General features: G+C 45.1%; 1 protein-coding gene and 2 pseudogenes across 3 annotated transcripts in view; all 3 read left to right on the top strand.

The window, feature by feature from the left end:
• SLC23A2 (solute carrier family 23 member 2) overlaps window positions 1-4,365 on the top strand; it is a 136,689-nt gene extending 132,324 nt beyond the window's left edge. For all 3 annotated transcript variants that reach the window (XM_027766473.1, XM_027766475.1, XM_027766474.1), the window contains exon 16: window positions 1,625-4,365. In XM_027766473.1, coding sequence (XP_027622274.1) covers window positions 1,625-1,857 — 233 coding nt within the window. In that variant the 3' untranslated portion in view covers window positions 1,858-4,365. The remainder of the gene's footprint in view (window positions 1-1,624) is intronic.
• A 4,464-nt stretch (window positions 4,366-8,829) lies between these two features.
• Window positions 8,830-10,965, top strand: LOC102491976 (serine beta-lactamase-like protein LACTB, mitochondrial; annotated as a pseudogene).
• Window positions 10,966-16,045: 5,080 nt separating this feature from the next.
• Window positions 16,046-19,165, top strand: part of LOC102491560 (40S ribosomal protein S23 pseudogene) — a 24,323-nt pseudogene continuing 21,203 nt past the window's right edge.

Genomic DNA, 19,165 nt, shown 5'->3' with positions numbered 1-19,165 from the left:
TTAAAAGTCAGCAGGTGACTTTCTTGTGGGTCATGAGAAGGCAGCGAGAGCCTTGGGTACTCCCTCCCTTTCCAGCCTGCTCCCAGTGTCCTGCCGTGTGACGTCGTCCTGTTCACATACTCCTCTGGGCCAGCTGGAGACAGCCCAGGGCACTCGTCCTACCTGGGGAACCTGACTTTTAGATGAGCTGTCCCTAAGGGAGGCTTCCAGCCAGCATAGACCAAGACACAGCGGGGTGGAGGGCAAAGGCCGAGATCACTGGTCGGTGGTGAGAGCTATCTGGAGGCAGCTGTCTCCCCATCCCCAGCACCCAGAGGCTGTGCTGGAAGTGTTCTGGCCTGGCACTGGGTGAGACTGGAATGGGCTGTGGCCCTGCCTGGCAGTGACCTCGATGCAGCTGCTGTGTGTTACAAAAGGCCACTCTGGGCATACCAGATGTACCTGCCTTCAAGGAAGGTGATGTCTGTTTTGGGGAGCTTGGAGGTTTTAGCATGATTTTTTTTCTCCTCCTTAAAAGAAACCACCTCCAAAACAACTCAGCCGGGAGATTGTGGGGAAAACCAGGGTCAGACACATCAGGCAGAAGGAATCACGTGCAGAAGTAGGTGAAGGTGTCAGATGTGGGAGGTTGGTGACTACCCCTTGCTCTCCTGAGCCCGCAGTAACTGAGAGAGGGGCTCCGAGTCAGACACAGGGAAAGTCAAGTCGGCTCTATTACCGAAATAGTAATGGGAGGGCAGAGCTTAGATGTAAAAAACAATTCTGAGCTTCCTAAATTCCGCACCCCAGAGTCAAGCTCATGCCCCAGGCTCACACAGAGGAGTATATTCTTGGGTATCTCATGTGGCTAAGAGCAGATGCCCTGCTCCTCCCCATTCTTGGAAGATTTGGGCAAAGAAGTCCAAGCATTGCTGAGCCCTGTGTGCCCGGGCCTTTTTCCCTGACTCATCTGTCAACGTGCAGCATGACCAGGGGCGTTCACCAGTGGGAGCTCTGCTCCCAGGAGCACCATGGGGTGCTGTGCCTGCAGGGGAATACCTGACAGGTATAACCACCCCCGCCCCAACACACACACACACACACACACACACACACACTAAAATGGAACAAAGTGGTACCAAACTAAGGTATGTCTGGGCCGGGGTGAATGTGCAGTGACCAGGGGACGAAGGCCTTCTCTGGTGTTCTGTGGTCTCGTACAGACTGCGAACTCCATTTTGCAAGTGCAGATTGGAATTCAGAGAGGTATTTCTTGCACAGGTATTTGAGAGCAGATTTGGAGGGGGTGTTGGGCTAAAAGACGGGATGACCAGTTGGGAGATGGATATAAGGCCCCAGGAAAGCAACAAGAAGGCCCGACTTCCACGGTGACAGTTGAGACTGTGGGCCACGTGGAAGGACGGGGAGGAGGCGCAGCTATCAGGAATCACTTGAATGTGTTAGGAGCAGGGAGGCTCCTGGGGCTCAGGTTCCAGGTTAGGGTAGCTGAGCTCCTTCAGTTCCTCGAGCATCTGCACTGTCGTTTGGGCAGGTTTGATCTGTGGAATCGTCTGTGTGCGAGTCTCATTCTTGGTAGAGCTGTGAGACCAAGCTTTGGTTTTGTTTTGTGTTTGGTGTGTGACAGGTACCCCAGAGGAAAGAGGAATCAAGAAATGGAAGAAAGGTGTAGGCAAAGGGAACAAGTCCCTCGACGGCATGGAATCCTACAACTTGCCATTTGGCATGAACATTATTAAGAAATACAGATGCTTCAGCTACTTACCCATCAGCCCGACCTTTGTGGGCTACACTTGGAAAGGCCCCAGGAAGAGCGACACCAGCCGGAGTTCTGACGAAGACTCGCAGGCCACGGTATAGCCCTTGCCGCGCCTGTGGCCCGCGTCTGTAGTTCCTTGCTGAGTACCACGAAGTGAAATCTATGTCTGTGTATCTACATTTACATTCTGCACCCCAGAGCTAAGACAGATTGCAGATAGCTTTTCTATCGTGGGTGGTGATCGTGTCTAATATGGTGTCTCACCCGTCTCCTTATTTAAGCCCTTGCCCCCTTGCCCTTTGACAGTGTCCATTGCTGGCCGTGGTCACTGAACTTGAAGTTCCAGTCCTTGCTGGAGTGGATGTTTGAACCCCGCAGCTGTTCCTTGTTTTCAGTCCTCCTCCACGCCCAGTGCTAGCTTTCCTATAAGTCACCTCCAGGGTCCAGGGGCTTCAGAAGCCCCTGGTCCTGCTTCCCTTTCATTTGACATCAGCCTGTGCCTGCAGAGAGTGTCTCGAGCCCCAGGGCACCAGTGTCCTCACATGGTCACAGCTGGCTGGTCATGTGTGCTTCTGCCGCCCTGATCCTCCTGAAGGGGGAGGCCCTTGCTTTGAACACAGTGGCATGGCTACCCTAGGCCCAGATCTGGGTGTGGGTGTGGTCCATGAGGATATCACTGAATGGAAATGGGTTTGGGGGCTAGAGGGAACGTGGAATGACCCTGAAGCCAGTATCTGATTCAGCTGCTCTGACACCCTGCCACCTTGGCCCCAGCTGGGCCAACACATTTCCCAGCAGTCTCTTTTAGTCACCGAGACACTGTCTGGCATTGTCACTACTGGCTGGTGTGACAGGCATGGATTGCCACACACAGGCACCAACCAGATATGTTCACGGGAGTCTTGGCTCTGCTGTCACGTGGGTGTGTATCGTCGCGCGTGTCTACAATGACAAGGTTTGATTCCTATTTAATGTTATTGACTATAGCAGATTTTTGAAATCAGTGTTTTTCCATGTGACCCGCTTCCCCCAGTATTCCTATTACTCGTCCCTCCTCCCCCACCCCCATTAAGAAAAGAACCAGCATTTGTAAAGCTGTGGACACCATCAGGGAAGCTTGTTGTAATGGCTTTTGAAGGCCAGTAACCATTGTTGTGGTTGTGTTTTGTATTGCTTGATACCTTGAAAGTGTAAATACTGTAATGCCTAATCTATTTATCAAAACTGACTACTGGACCAGAGCCCAGAAACCATGGGTCAAGTTATACGTGAATTTGTTCAGTGAATAGGGAAGCTGGGGCATGTCACCCACAGAGCCGACCCGTTGAATGGCCGCTCATAACTCTGGTTCTGCTGTGAGTCAGTTCTGGCAGTTGTGGCTCAAGGAGACTTTCTGTGCTTGCCCTGTTCAACACCCACTAGGTCTTGGTTTTGTGGAGGGAAAGGTTAGACCTTGGCCAAATCCTGCCTTTCTTCTTTAAGTTGTTGCATACGGTGGTGAGAAAAGTAGCCAGCAGAATCTCTTTTAAGAGAGTTCTGGTGAATAACACTAAATTGTTTCTGAAAAAATGACTTCTGTCAAATGTGGTTTGGAGTTTTCCAGCCAGAATGAAAGTCTGAGACAGGCACAAGGGGGTGTGCCTGGTGAGGGTGTGCTTCAGTGGTCATTGACCTGGTTGGGATTTGGGTGGTGGTGGGCATTGCTGTCTCTGACAGCAGGGCCTGGTTCTCGGCAGCCTCGTTGTCCACACGGTGCACTCTCCCCCACTCCTGGCCTGGCTCGTATTCACCACGTGGTGACACTTGGCAGCCCCTGGACCCCTGGAAGTTGGGCTTCGAGGTTTACTCTGGCAAGAGCACCTCAGAGCCATGGCACTGTTTTTGCCAAAATCTTACTGCAGATTAAGTAAAGAACTTAGATTCTAAGTTACATTTAATTTCCTACGTTCTTTTTAATGTGTATTCAATGCGTAGCTCCTTTAGAAGCATGCCGGTTAATGATTTGCATCCCTCTCCACTTAGTAAAGCCCTCAGGGCTGTCAGCCTTCTTCTCTGTGTTGGTCTCAGGCCCTTCTGTTTGTATTTTGCTCAGCATCTCCGATTTCTATGCTCTGAAAATGGGAAAAACTCTAAACCTCTCAGAGATTCTATTCTAACAGTATTCTAGCTTCTCCAGGTGAGCAGAAGGACCAAATATCCAAACAAAAGCCTCGGAGTCAGCAGTGATTCAGCTTGACCTGACAGGGCCTCTTCCCTCCCACTGAGGTGTGTGCCTTAGACATTCAGAACCCACTCCCTCGGGAACCCCTCCTCGGGCCAGATTTTATAGGGAGTCCTCCGTACGCATTCTCATGGGTAGGGAAGCCCTTGCCCACACCTGCTGTTGGGAAGAGGGTTTCCTCTCTCGTTCTGTTGTGGCCAAATTTTGTTGTTCTGTCTGATGAGGGGAAAGGGGACAGGAGGTGGGAGGAAAGAGCGGAGCGTGACTAGATGTCCCCATTGAGTCGTACTTTCTACACAGCCTTGAGTGATTGGAGTCCCTGGATCACTAGTAAATCTTGCACAAGCAATACACACATCATTTTAGGAAGTGGCCTCCCGCTAGCAAAGATGCTACAGAAAAAAAAAAAAAAGGCTATGATTGAAAGAAAAAGAACGTGTTTATCTATCTGCCTTTTGGGCTCAGCCGCACACCTGCAGGGGGAGTCTCGGGGGACGTGGGGGCCGCGCAGGGTCTGTGCGTGTAACACTTCCCATTCACGTTGCTGGCCTGTGCTGCTGGGACCGCGTACCCCATGCTTTGTTTTGCCAATAGAGTGTCATAAAGTATTTGGGATGTGCATGTCCGTGCAGGGCATTCAGCCCCTCATTTCCATAACTAACCACCTTCACAGGTCACCTGCCTGGCCCCCGTCCGAAAGCACTGGCGTTGGCAATCTTGACATGGAAAGTAGGACGCGTGAATAGAGAGAAATTGCCGCCTGTTTCAGGGGCGAGCAGAGGAAACCTCACCCCTGCTTTGCAGAATAATGGGGGGTGGCTTCGTTCTTTGTAAGTGATGATTTTCATCCTCATTAGGGAATTAAGCTTAGGTTCATGGATACATGTCCTTTCAGAGTCTTTCTTAAGAGGGTTTCAAATGTTAACTTTTGGTTAAGTTTCTTGGGATGGATCAAAGCGAGAGGAGTGGCTTAACCAGGCCAGTTAGAAGAAGCCGCATGGGTCCTGATGGTTTCCCGTTTTCATGGTAACAAATTCACACAGGATTTGCTTTATACTGTAGAATACTGACTTTCATGACGACAACTTGGTTTATGCATGAATATTGCAGTATTTCCTTATAGTAAAATGACATTTCTACCCAGGATAATAGTCACAGTTTTCCAGGGAGGGAATGATATAATTTTCATGACAATGTCATGTAATGATAGAATTTCTCCATTGATGAATCTCTAGTATGTGTGTATACTTTATTTACCCATGCGTATATTTTATGACCATGAGCTAAGTTGTTCTTTCTTTCATTCATGTCCCTGCTGAAACATTGGTACTAGTTACTTAGACTTCAAGTCGGCCAGTCTAACCTTCAGTCATTTTGTTGCCACAGAGGGGCCAGGCCAGACAGAAGGGGGATGGGGAACTGTGGAGGAAACCTCATCCCAGAACGCGTCTGGCCAGAGGAGAAGCGGCACCTGCAGGTGGCTCTGCTTGGGGTGTACGCTTGCTGTGGGCACCTGGCCCGGGGTGGCTGGACACCAGGTGTGCACGCCAGCCATGCCCACTGTGCCCTGGGCGAACACGTGGTTCCCAGGCACAAGCATTCACAGAGCCCACCTCTCTGGGGAACTGCTCCTTGGCTTCAGAGGAGAGGGTGGGGTTTCATGTGCTGCCTGTTGCAGCCTGTCTCCTTGCGATTTGCACACAGGGAATAGGACACTCCCGCCGTCCACCCCTCCTGCAGTCCGAACCCTAGCAGTGGAAGAAGGCTGCCTGTTTTTGCCAGCATCGATTCCACCCATGGACAGATAAAGCATGTGGGTGCTGGGACTCCCCTTCAGCAGCCTCACAAACATTCCCATCCTTCCAGGTCATTCTTGACTGTGCCTCGTCACCACCCCCCACCCCCCGGCATCTAGTGTCCTTAGAATTGCCGCGTGTGCTCCCAGGCCCCCTTAATCTGTGTGGCCATCTTACCGACAGTTCATACGCGTATCCTTTTCTGTTCGGCTCCAACGGCCTTAGTTTGACACATAAATAAAGTTCTGATTGTTCTTAAAACAGTGGGGATGCCTATGTTTTCCTTGAGTTTTTGTGACTGACTTAGCCTATATACCTTTCTGGGAGACTTTTGTTTGTTTGTTTTTTATTTTTATTTTGCATACCGAGGGTATTTGGGGTGGGGTTGATTTTTGAGATGTGTAATTCTTTTATGGAGTTTTTAAAAAGAATTTTCATATTGTTTTTCTAACATGGCTTCATTAAACGTTTAAGTATTTTAAAAATATGTAATATTTGGACCAGATGTTGTGAATAATAGTAGAGATAAAGCTATTTTATTCTGTATTTTTAAAATTGTTCCGTACAAATAAAAGCTCCCCTGGATGCGATTTGCTGTTCATATGCCTCCTATTTTGTCTGGTATCTTAGAAAATGGATTCGTGGGGGGCCAGCAGGTGGCATAGTGGTTAAAGGTGCTGGGTTCTCACATGCTCGACCACGGTTCGAGTCCTGGACCTGGTGGCTTGCTTTCTCATTTTCTCTCTCTTTGTCTCTCTCTGATCAAACTGGAAAATAATAATAATAATAAAGTTAAATAAAATAGTTGTTTAAAAAATAAAAAAAAGAAAATGAATTCTTAAGAAGTCATCCCTGTGGAGGAAAAAATCAGTAAATAAGAAGTTCAGCCCAGCAAGTTCAGCAGTTAACCTGGTCAGGTACCTGGAAGACTGAGCAGTGGAAACGAGGGATGTACAGTCAGTCATCCCGGAGAGCCAGTGACATGGGTGGGGGCCTCAGGAGGATGCAGAAGGGGGACATGAGGTCTCGGGTGTCATGCTGACATTGGGGATGCAATTCTGAGTCGATTATTACAGCAACATCTGGAGGCTGGAGACATATGGGGGCTGGTGGCCAGAAATGCTGTATGTTCACTTGGTGGGATCCGAGGGTTCGGAGTAGCCTTGGCCCCTTTCAGGCCAGCTAGGTATTCCTACAGCCAGGAAGTGGCAAGTTGTAGGCAACTGAAAGAGGCTGAGAGCTTCAATGGAGAGTGACAGGGCTTGTCTGCCACGTGGTGTCCTGGTGTGGTGTGAAGGTTGGTCCAGAGGTGCTCGGGTGTCAGGGGCACACCTAGCACCACCCCATTCCCATCTACATCCTGGGTCTTTTCTAGCAGTTTGAGACATGAGTCCATGCACTTCTGCTGTCACCTGTTCCCACTCCCCTGACGTGCGAACAGCTGCTGCAGAATCATCTTACCTTACGCTGTGTGCTTGCAGAAGGTGTTTTTAAGGGATTAGGAAATTTAAAAAAAGAATACTCAGGTTCCCACACCCAGCTTGGACCACAGCACGTGATCAAGACTATAGCTCCCCTCCCCTGGGGGACCCTCCTCTTGCATCCCCATCCCATCAAGGGGGACCCGCTAACATGAATTTTGGATTTAGCCTTTCCTTGCCTTTCTTTACAATTTTGTCCTATATCTGTACCCCTAAACAATTCACTACTTAGTTTTGTGTGCTTTTGCACATGATGTAAAACAAACGACCCAGGGTACGTATAGTCACGTCCTACTCCTCATCGTGGGATTGCGAACGTTGGAGCAGCTCTTCAGTGCAGTTATTCATTTTCACTGCTGGGTAGTGCTAGCTAAGATTAATGAGTCTAGACTGTTCGGAAAGCTTCCAGAGAGAGTGAGCAAACTAAAGCCTAAAGAGCTGAGATCCAAACAGATGACAGGTTTCCAGCGTCAGCCTTTGCGGAGCTGCATTTTTAAAGGACTGAAGAAAGGAACTTTGCACTTGGAATTTTATTTCTAGCCACTCGAAGGCCCACGTTTAAATACTTTCGGAAGAACTACTTATGAAGAGAAGCAAGCTGGGAAGTGCCATGGTAGGTAACTGAGGAAAAGGGGACCAAGAAAGGTCTTGGAAAGCCTGGTCATTAAAACGTAGCAACGGGGCCAGCAGGTGAAGCAGAGGGTAAGGTGGCTGGATCCCACATGGACCACTTTGTACCTTGAGTGTTGGATGTGGCAGTTTGAAAATCACTCCTGGCAGGGCTGGCAAGAGGTGTAGTAGTTAAAGGAACTGGACTTCCACGTAGCCAACCACAGTTCGAGTCTGGGACCTGGTGGCTTGCATTCTCTTTCGGTCCCTCTGGTGAATTAAAAATAATAGTAATAATAAATAAATAAGATTAAAATCTAAAAGGAAAGGAAAAAATCATGCTGAGCACATGTGTGTGCATGCTCAAAATCCCAGGATTGCAGGGGCTGGCAGGTGGCATGGTGGTTAAAGACCCTGGACTTCCACATGGCTGACTGAGGTTTGAGTCCCTGACCTGGCAGCTTGCTTTCTCTTTCTCTCCCTCTCTTTCTCCATTTCTGGTCAAATTAAAATAAATAAATAAATAAAGTTAAATAAAATAATTCTTAAAAATAAATCTGGGACCAGCAGATGGCGCAGTGGTTATGTCACTGGACTCCTACATGGGCCGACTATAGTTCAAGTCCCAGACCTGGTAGCTTGAAACTCATTCCAGGCACATATGCGTGTGTGCCCAAGCTCCTGGGAGGAGAATGAAGGAGAAGGGATTGCTGCGTGGCCATCCCCTCAGGGGAGTGATTTCTCTCACTTTCCTTCTCACTGTCTGTGTCTGTCTCTCTGGTGAGCACACATGCCCTAAGGCAAAAACCTCTCCCCTCCCCGCCCCTCCCCCAAAAAATTCAGTCTCAGGATTACAGTGTGGTCATGATTTCTCACTTTCTCTGTCTGGCAAGTGCACGTGTATACCCAAGAGCAAACAAAAAGATAGCAAAGACCAAAAGAAAAGTAACTTGAGGCCTTACCAACATGATGGCGGAAGAGAGTTAGAGCTGTGAAAGCTGGAAAAGGGCCAACGATGCCAACAACTATGTGAGCCAAACCTCCCAGTTAAAAGCTAGAGTATCAGTAAGTAGCGAAAGAAAATCCCGATACATGCTGTTCACGACACTGATGTTCCAAAGTGTGATCGAAGCTACAAGACACAGCTCTCGGGGCCAGATGGTGGTGCCGTGGTAAAGCGCTCACTCTGTCAGGCAAGCTCACTGGGAAGGTTCAAGTGCGGGGAGCTTCCTGATGTTAGGGTACAGGTGCCAACGATCCAGGGCTGGCAGAGGCTGGGGCCAGAATGGTATCGAGACCCTGTTTAGGGTGGGCTTGAGAAGTGCGCTACGGGAGCTACAAGGTTTCTGTCACAAGAAGATTACTGATTTCTCATTTAAGTGGAATTTGTCATTACGAAAAGGACATTGGGAACTAGCAGTTAGCGTAATGGCTATGTCGCTGGACTCCCGTGTAGTCAACTGCGGTTCGCGTCCCAGACCCGGTGGCTTAAAACTCACGCCGGGTGCATGTGCGTGTGTGCCCAAGATCCCAAGAGGAGAATGGAGGAGAAGGGATTGCGGCATGATCATCCTCCCTGAGGGGTGATTTCTCGCTTTCTGTCTCTCTGTCTCTGTCTCTGTCTGTCTGGCAAGCACACACGCCCTATAGCAAAAACCTCTCAAAAAAAAAAAAAGAAAGAAAGAAAAGGACATTAAAAAAGTGAAAGAGGAAAAGGCATATAAAGCCTCAAAGATGCTGAAAGAGAAAACAATGACACCTAACCAAGAAAAAGAGTTGAAAGAAAAAGGAGGCAGGGCCAGCAAGTGGCAAGGTGGTTAAGGCCACTGGATTCCCACACGGCTGATCATGGTTTGAGTCCTGGACCTGGTAGCTTGCTTTCTTACTTTCTCTCTCTCTCCCCTTTCTCTCTTTCTTTCTCCCTCTTTGGTGAAATTTTAAATAAATAAGTAAAGTTAAATAAAATCTTAAAAAAAAAAAAAAGTACAAGGAGGCAAAAGTAATGAAAAGATGGACTTTGCTAAAGCTAAGACAGAGCAGGATAATGAAGCCAAGGGCCGGAATTCAGAACCTGGCAAAAAATGAGTTTGAACAAGGTGAACTATATTTGAAAGAAAAGTTTGAAAACTCAATCGATTCCCTAAGATTATTTAAAAATGATCCTTTGTTCTGTAAACCTGGTAGTTTTTGGATTTGACCTTTGGCTATACCCTACTGTCAGCCAGAGTAGAAAGAGCTTCAGGATAGAAATATTTGGACTATATGCAGAAAATATTCCATGACTTGGATATGCTGACAACTGTGCAGGAAGAAAACAAGCCAGTGATTTTCAATAGAGCAAGATTTTATGTTTATAATAAAAAGAAACGTCTCGTCAACCCACCTTCCATGGATAACACCTATACATAGGCCGGTGGTGGATTTCTGTCTACAGTGGGTGATCTTCTGAAAGTTGGGACTGCGATGCTGTATGATTACCAAGTTGGGCAGTTTAAGAATGCAAATGAAGGGGCCGGCAGGAGGCGTGGTGGTTAAGGGTGCTGGATTCCCACATGGCCGACCATGGTTTGAGTCCTGGACCTGGTGGTTTACTCACTTTCCCTTTCTCTCTCTCTCTGTCTCTGTCTGGTCAAATTTTAAGTAATAATAATAATAATAACAAATGGAAATAAATAATTCTTAAAAAAAAAAAAGAATGCAAATGAAAATCTTTTACCTGGATATCTCAAACCAGAAACAATGGTTATGATTTGGACACCGGTCCCTAACACAGATGTCTTGGGATAAAAGAGGGTAAATATGCCATGGTGTGGGGGGTTCTAGAGAAGAGAAGCAAACGTGGTTCCTGCAGGAAGCAGCGGCATTATGCCTCACATACCAGAGCTGCAGTGGGTGCCAGTAGTGTTCTGCTGGTCCTTCCTGAAGAACTGGACCCCGAGGCTATAAACACCAAAGTTCCCCAAGAGGAGTAATTGTTTCTATCTATGTAACATGCAGTCTGTGGGCCTCAGTAGCACTGCTTTAAAGATTGCCTTGGAATTCAAAAAGAACAGATCAGATGATACCTTAGCATCAGGGGTGCAAAATGAATTGTTTTTTTAAAACATGGAAGTTTCAAACTACAGGAGTTTTTTTAAAGAATAAATTTGTAATAGAGTACAATTGAATGCAGAAAATTATATACCTCTAGTTCCTTAATTTTGTAACTGTCTTTTATTGTAGAATTAGTTCTTTATAGTCAGGGAAGTAGCTATATTGTTTTTACTTTTTGAAAGAATTGTTGACTTTCTAAATAGAATATTCTTTTTTTTTTTTGAGAGATTTTCACTGTAGGGCGCGTGTGCTCGCCAGACAGACAGAGAGAGACATAGAGACAGAAAGCGAGAAATCACCCCCCGGGGGGGATGGTCACGCTGCAATCCCTTCTCCATTCTCCTCTCGGGATCTTGGGCACGCACGCACACACGTCTGGGGTGAGTTTTAAGCCACCGGGTCCAGGACACGAACCGCGGTCGACTACGTGGGAGTCCAGCGACATAGCCATTACGCTAACTGCTGGTTCCCCTAAATAGAATATTCTGATAAAAAAAGAAAGAGAAGACCTTCTTTAGGGTGTATGCTCTATTTCTCACTCATGGAAGAAATAACTTTAAAAAAGTTGTAGTGTCTTAAAAATATTACCTAAGTTTCGGGAGCCAGAAGGTGACTTGATGGTTAAGGCACTGGACTCCCACATGGCTGTGGTTCGAGTCCTGAGCCTGGTATCTTGCTTTCTCACTTTCCCTCTCTCTGTCTTTTTCTGGTGAGTGCAGATGCCTGGTAGGAAATTAAAAAATAATAATAATAATAAGTAAATAAATTTTTAAAATAATAAATTAATAAATAAAATGGATCTTCAAAAAAATTTTCTAAGTTTCTAAGCAATTTGACAGTCACTTTATGTATGTTGACTCTAGCACTAAAATATTCAAGTTTATACTTCACAGGTTTTTTAATGTTACAATTTCTTGGGTTGTTGGAAAGTCACGACACATTTTTGCATAGAAAAACACCTCATGACTTTCCTGACAACCTAATATTTCTAAAATACTTAACAAAAGTCTTAGTCTATCATGGATTGGGGAAAGCAAAATAAACGTGCTCCTTCACTTCAGTTGCATTGAGAAGCACTTATTTACAAGAGATGGTTTACATAAGGACATGCAAAATTGAAAGGAAAGGAAAGGGGGATTACCTTGGGCAAATACTACATATTATGTTATTTCAGACAAAATAAACGGACACAAAAAGCATTGTTAGGGGTGGGGGATTCATGATACATTATGAAGGTTCAGTTTACAAAGAGGAGTCCATTTTAAACACGTGCATCTAGATACATAGGCTTGGAATTCCTGTAGGATAAATGGCTAGAACCACAGGAAGGAACTGGTACGTCCACGTGCCTGCGGGAGACTCCATCACTTCACTCTTGGTAGGTCATGAATGCAAAAACTGAGCAAGATTTAAAAGTAAGCAGAGGACATGTTTACAAGTCTGTGTCTAACAAAAAATGTGTCCTTCAGGCACTCAAGAATGTCTCTAGAAACTAGTCTTGTGGGCCTTACAGCAGGCCTCAAAAAATGATCAAAAACAAGTATCCTATAGAACAGGTTCCCTAACTATGCACAATTAAGTGAAAATGGAAATAAAAGCCCTTGAGGATTTGAATGTGCATTGCAGTAATAGAAATGTGCTTTTGGGACTAGCAGTTGGCATAATGGCTATGTCACTGGACTCCCATGTAGTCAACTGTGGTTCGTGTCCCAGACCTGGTGGCTTAAACTCACACCGGGCGCATGTGGATGTGTGCCCAAGATCCCGAGAGGAGAATGGAGGAGAAGGGATTGCAGCGTGGCCATCCCCCCAGGGGGTGATTTCTCGCTTCCTGTCTCTCGTCTCTCTCTGTTTTTCTGGTGAGTGCACGCGCCCTATAGCAAAAACCTCTCAAAAAAAAAAAAAAACAAACAAAAAACAAACAAACAAAAAAACAGTGCTTTAATGAAGTGTATCACTTTTTCTGCTGGTTCTACTTGTATTTCCTTGGAGATTCCGATTTTTACATTTATATTGCATCTCATATCTCTCATCTGGTATCACTTACATGGTTCCATTTCCTCTAAGTTCGGGGAGAATTTCTTGAGTAATTATCGAAATCATGGACTGGATTTTACAGCGTACCCAACTTCTTGTTCATGTCCTTTAGTACAGTTTTAAAACCATTTATTTTGGGGGCCAGCAGATGGTGTAGCAGTTATGTCGCTGGACTCCCACATGGCTGACCGCAGTTTGAGTCCCAGACCCAGTGGCTTGAAACACGTGTGCGTGCGTGCCCAAGATCCTAGGAGGAGAATGGAGGAGAAGGGATTGCAGCAGGGTGGCCCTCCTCCCTGGGGGGGGGGTGTGATTTCTCACTTTCCTTCTCACTGTCTCTGTCTCTCTCTCTCAGGCGAGCGCATGCACCTTAAGGCAAAAAACACTTAAAAAAATTATTTTTATCATTTTCAAAAGACAAAAGTAGAGAGAACAGCATGATAAATCCCCATGTGCTCATCACCCTGTTTAACAGGTACAAAGTCCCAGCCAGTCTGACTTCATTATATCCCTCCTCTTCCCCTCCTGCATAACTTAGAGGCAAATCCCCAGACACCACTACCTGTAGATATTTCAGTAGTTATAACTGAAAGGTAGTCTTAAAAAAAATAAAAATAAATAAAAAAATTTTAAAAAGCCCAATCCTGGGACCAGCAGATGGCGAAATTGTTACATAGCTGGACTCTGTGACTTAAAACTCACTCTGGGCACATGTGGGCACATGTGCGTGTGTGTCCACAATCTCAAGAGGAGAACAGAGAAGGGATTGCGGCATGGCTATCCCTCCTGGGGGATGACTTCTTGCTTTCTGTCTCTCTGTCTCTCTGGTGAGTGCACATGCCCTATAGCAAAAACCTCTCTCTAAGAAAAACAATAGCCAGGGGCCTGTATGGTGGTTAAAGGTGCTGGAGTCCCAGGATCAGCAGTTGGCATAATAGCTATGTTGCTAGACTCCCATGTAGTCAACTGCGGTTCAAATCCCAGGCCCGGTGGCTTAAATTCATGCTGGCACATGTGCGTGCGTGCCCAGGATCCCAAGAGGAGAACGGAGGAGAAGGGATTGCGGCATGGCCATCCCCCTTGGGGGATGATATCTCGCTTTCTGTCTCTCTGTCTCTCTCTGTATTTCTGGCAAGCGCACGCGCCCTATAGCAAAAACCTTTCCAAAAAGAAAAGAAAGGTGTTGGATTCCCACATGGTCGACTGTGGTTTGAATCTTGGACCTGGTGGCTTGCTTTCTCCTTTCCCTTTCTCCCTCTCCCTATCTCTCTCAAATTAAAAAATAATAATAACAATAACAACAACAATAATAACAAATCAATAATTATTTTTTTAAAAATAGCCCAATCTTTTAAAAATTAACAATATAAGTGAAACAAAACTTTCCAGTTGTCTCATAAATGTGTGAAATGGGACCTACATGATGCCTGTATTTATTTTATCATTGGTTGATAACTGTCCCCATATTTCTGTCTCTCTCCCATGCTCACTTTCTCAGAGTCTTTCTCTCTCTCTTTATTCGGGGGGTGATTTTTCACTTTCTTTCTCTCCAGCAAGTGCATGCTCCCTATAGCAAAAATCTCTCTAAGGAAAAAAAAAAAAAAGAAATGAAAGAGACTGATCAGCGGTGGCATTGGTAAAACACCACACTTGGTAAGGCCGACCTACGAGGGAAGGTTCCAGGTTTGCATTTGAAGACCTCTTGGTTTTCTGGGTGCACGTGTGTCCTTGATCCGATGCTGGCTGACTGGGGGTGGACTGTGGTGTTGATACCCAGTTGGGAGTGCTGTCTCTCTGTCTCTTTGTTCCTCTCTGTCTCTCTTGCTCATAGCAACAACAACAACAACAACAAAACTGTTTTAAAAAATAGGAAAGCCCTCATACTCCTCTAATACCAAAATAAAACCTTATACTTCCTCAGATTGGACATTAAAATAACAGCCAAATATATCTCAGTAAAAATAATCTGAAAGTGCTAAAACTACCTCATATGTATTTGCCAACTTTTGTCCTGTATAGGGAAGTTTTGCCTAGTAAATAACATAGCTTGATGACGGAGTCTTCCAGAACATTCTATCCTTGAGGGTAGAAAACAACAACAACAACAAAATAATACTGGGGCCTGGGCTTAAGCTAGAGGAGTGACTCTCAGATGGTGGAATTTAGGCATCTGCCCGTGAGCTGTGTCCAGAAGTCTGCCATGACTGCCCCCCCCACAACACACACACACACACACGCACACATACACACACACACACACACACACACACACCAAGGCAGCCCCTGTCTTACTTGGGCCAGTGTTACCTCCAGACACATTTCTGGGCAGAGGGGAAAGATGACACTTCTTCCAGTGCAGTCCTAACCGTCCAATCTCTGGGAGACCATGTGAGCCTCAAAATCGTAATTTGATCCTCTGTGAAGCAGCTGTCTTTGAGACTCAAAGATACCAGAGGTCCTGGAGAATAGTGTGTGTGTGTGTGTGTGTGTGTGTGTGTTCATGTATGTATGAACATGTATACACGGTTTATGTGTCACGTTTTAGTTCTTAGGAAGCAAGTGATTCATTGTGGCCCCAGAAGAAATCTGGGAATGAGGTTGAAGCAAGAGGAACAACCTTTAGGGAGCTCCTCCTAGGAATGAGCATCTTGCCCAACAGAAGACTTGTAGAAAAATAAAAAGATTTCATTCAAGTAGGACCCTAACCCTTCTTACTGTGGTTCAGTGATCAGATAGTGAGCAGGTAGATTCGTGCTCAGCTCTTGGGAAGTTCTCTTTTGAGCTGTGGAAGAGACTGCCAAGTATTTCCCAGCATCTAGTTTCCCATTCCTCCATGGTCATAGAATTTCAGAAGGATACAAGACTAGGGCCAGTGTTTAAGCACTGTGCGTTGGGAGCTGGATCCCACATGGCCAACTGTTCAACCCCATCACATGTAACTGTAATAAACATTGCCATAGGTAGTTTTTTTGTTTGTTTGTTTGTTTTAAGAGTTATTTATTTGCTTCCTGGGCTGCTTTGTTCTTTCGCTCGGGCCTGTGGCGCCAGCAGGATGGGCAAGTGTCCCCGTCTTTGTACTGTCAGGAAGCTACGCAGTCACAGACGGGACCAGAAATGGCATGATAAACAGTATAAGAAAGCCCGTTTGGGTACAGCCCTCAAGGCTAACCTTTTTGGAGGTGCTTCGCATGCCAAGGGGATTGTGCTGGAGAAAGTAGGGGTTGAAGTCAAACAACCGAATTCTGCCATCAGAAAGTGTGTCAGGGTCCAGCTAATCAAGAATGGCAAGAAGATCACAGCTTTTGGACCCAACGATGGTTGCTTGAACTTTATTGAGGAAAACGATGAAGTTTTGGTTGCCAGATTTGGTCAAAAAGGTCATGCCGTTGGTGACACTTCTGCAGTCCGATTTAAGGTTGTCAAAGTAGCCAATGTCTCTCTCTTGGCTCTATACAAAGGCAAGAAGACCAAGATCATAAATTTTGATGCTGAAAACACAGGAGTAATAACTTTTCATATGATAAAAAAAAGAATTATTTATTTAAGGGACCAGCTATTAGTGTAATGGCCATGTCACTGGACTCCCATGTAGTCGACCGTGGTTTGAGTGCTGGACTCGGTGGCTTAAACTCACGCTGGGTGTGTGTGCGTGTGTGCTCAAGATCCCGAGAGGAGAATGGAGGAGAAGGGATTGCAGCACGGCCATCCCCATTGGGGGGGTGATTTCTCATTTTCTGTCTCTCTGTCTCTGTCTTTCTGGCGAGTGCACGTGCCCTATAGCAGAAAACTCTCTCTCTCTCTCTCTCAATAAAAAGAATTATTTATTTAATTTATTATTATTATTATTTTATATGAGTTTTGCCAGAGAACGACAGAGAGAGAGAGGAGAGAGAAAGTCACTAGGTCTGGGACTCGAACTGTGGTCGGCCATGTGGGAATTCCAGTGCCTTAACTGCCATACCACCCGCTGGCCCCCATTGCTATACATACACATAAAATAAATTCCCAGGAATGGGATTATTGGGCTAAGAGCTTAAACTTTAAAGGATTATTTTCCAAAAAGCTGTACTTCCCATTTCGACCAGAAAGTATGAAAGTAGCTTGCTCCTTTGCTCACCCCTGAATCAGCCGGCAATTCTGTTCTCTCTTAATTTTTGTCAGTCTATTAAATATAATGCCACATCTCAACATACTTTAAACTGTGTTTTCTTCTCTGTGTTTGAGCAACTTGTTTCTATTTCTTCAGCCATTTTCATTTGTTTTTCAATGGATTCTCTATTAATATTCTTTGCCATTTTTCTTCTAGTTTTAATTCTGTGCGAGTTCATTATAGATCATAGATATTTAACTCCATGTGTGTGGAAAGTGTTCTTTAAATTTATGAGTCTATTACTATTGATATTTCTTAACAAGAAATACCAGAAACGAAGTCAATAGACAAATACATTTGGGGGAAAAATATTTGGAATACAGATAAAGAGTTGACTATCCTTAATACATAAAGAGCTCTTGTAAGTGTTTATATAATGACGTCTGACCGTGTCTGCAGAGCAAGTGGGCTTCCTGTTTTTGTTAAGGTGATCGCTCTAAATTGAGGAGAAAGAATTGCAACATGACCATGCCCCAATGGGAGGTACACATGCCCTCTGGCAAAAATAATAATAATTTCTCCACTCTAGATTGTATATATAGTCCAAGATTTCACTCTTGCTTTTTACTATTTAGTTTTTTATAATTAAATGCTTAAAGCTTCTGGAATTTATATTTATGATTGATTGTCCTACTATCTATTTATTGGATCTTGGCAAATAGTCTTTATTACTTAAGCAGTTTCCTATTGTATTTAGCATGTTAATTAAGAATGGCTGCTGATTTCATCAAATCTTTTTCAGCATGTAATGGTTTTCTCATATGATTTTGTTGTTTGATGTGTTGTAATGAATTACACTGCAATTTTTTTTTTTTAGAGAGATATCTTTGTTATAGGGTGCATGTGTTTGCTGGAGAAACAGAGAGATAGAAAGCGAGAAATCACCCCCTGGGGGTGGTGGTGGTGGCCATGCTGCGATCCCTTCTCCTCCATTCTCTTCTCGGGATTTTTGGGTACACATGCACATGCCCAGTATGAGTTTTAAGTCTCCAGGCCCAGGACTTGAACTGCGATCGAGTATGTGGGAGTCCAGTGATGTAACCATTATACCATCTACTGGTCTCATATTGCTGATTTTGATCAGATATACATTTCTGGGATATAGCACACCTGGTCTTAGCGTTGTACCCTGAATACATAGCAGAGTTCTGTTTGCCAATAATAATTACGGATTTTAATAGCTTTATACATAAGGGCAATTGTTTATAGTTTCTGATTTTGAACTGTCATATCAGATTTTCCTATGCAATTGTTGTGACTTCATGAAATAAATGAGGAAGCTTCAAGTCGCTTGTCCATGTGCCACGTAACTTCAAAACATTGAGATTGTTCCTGCTTCAGAAGTAAATAAAACCTGGCTCTGATCCCTCTGGTTCTGGTGCCTTTTTTTAATGGTAGATCTTTAATCACTATTCTTTATTACAACCGATATATCTATTCAAATTTCCACTTTTGCCATCAATTTTGCTGGAAAAATGTCCATTTTCTTTAAGTTTTCCAATATACTTATACAGACTTGTGTAAGTAGTCTTTGTTTTTCTCTCTTTTGTATCTTTTTTATTAATCAACTTTATTAATTTCCTCTTTATGTTTTTTTCTTAAGTTTTGCTCTTTTTCTAATTTGTAAAAACTAATCAGCATTTGGGACCAGCAGTTAGTGTAATGGCTATGTCACTGGACTCCCATGTAGTTGACCGTGGTGCGCAACCCGGATCCAGTGGCTTGAAACTCATGCCAGGCGCGTATGTGTGCGTGCCCAAGATCTCAAGAGGAGAATGGAAGAGAAGGGATTGTGGCATGGCTATCCCCCCTGGGGGGTGATTTCTTGCTTTCTGTCTCTCTGTCTCTTTCTGCCTGTCTGGCGAGCACACGCGCCCTATAGCAAAAACCTCTCCAAAACAAACAAACAAACAAACAAACAAAAAACCCCAAAACAAAAAACTAACCAGTGTCCCATCCCTGTTCGGGCACCAGGTGTCCCGACCCGGGGGGGGGGGGGGACTCATACCCGTGGTTCCTTTT

This window comes from Tupaia chinensis, unplaced genomic scaffold (genome assembly GCF_000334495.1).
Source record: "Tupaia chinensis unplaced genomic scaffold, TupChi_1.0 Scaffold143574_1, whole genome shotgun sequence".
Taxonomy (NCBI): domain Eukaryota; kingdom Metazoa; phylum Chordata; class Mammalia; order Scandentia; family Tupaiidae; genus Tupaia; species Tupaia belangeri.
Note: the sequence above shows the minus strand (reverse complement) of the source record. Positions and strands in the feature narration are given on the sequence as shown.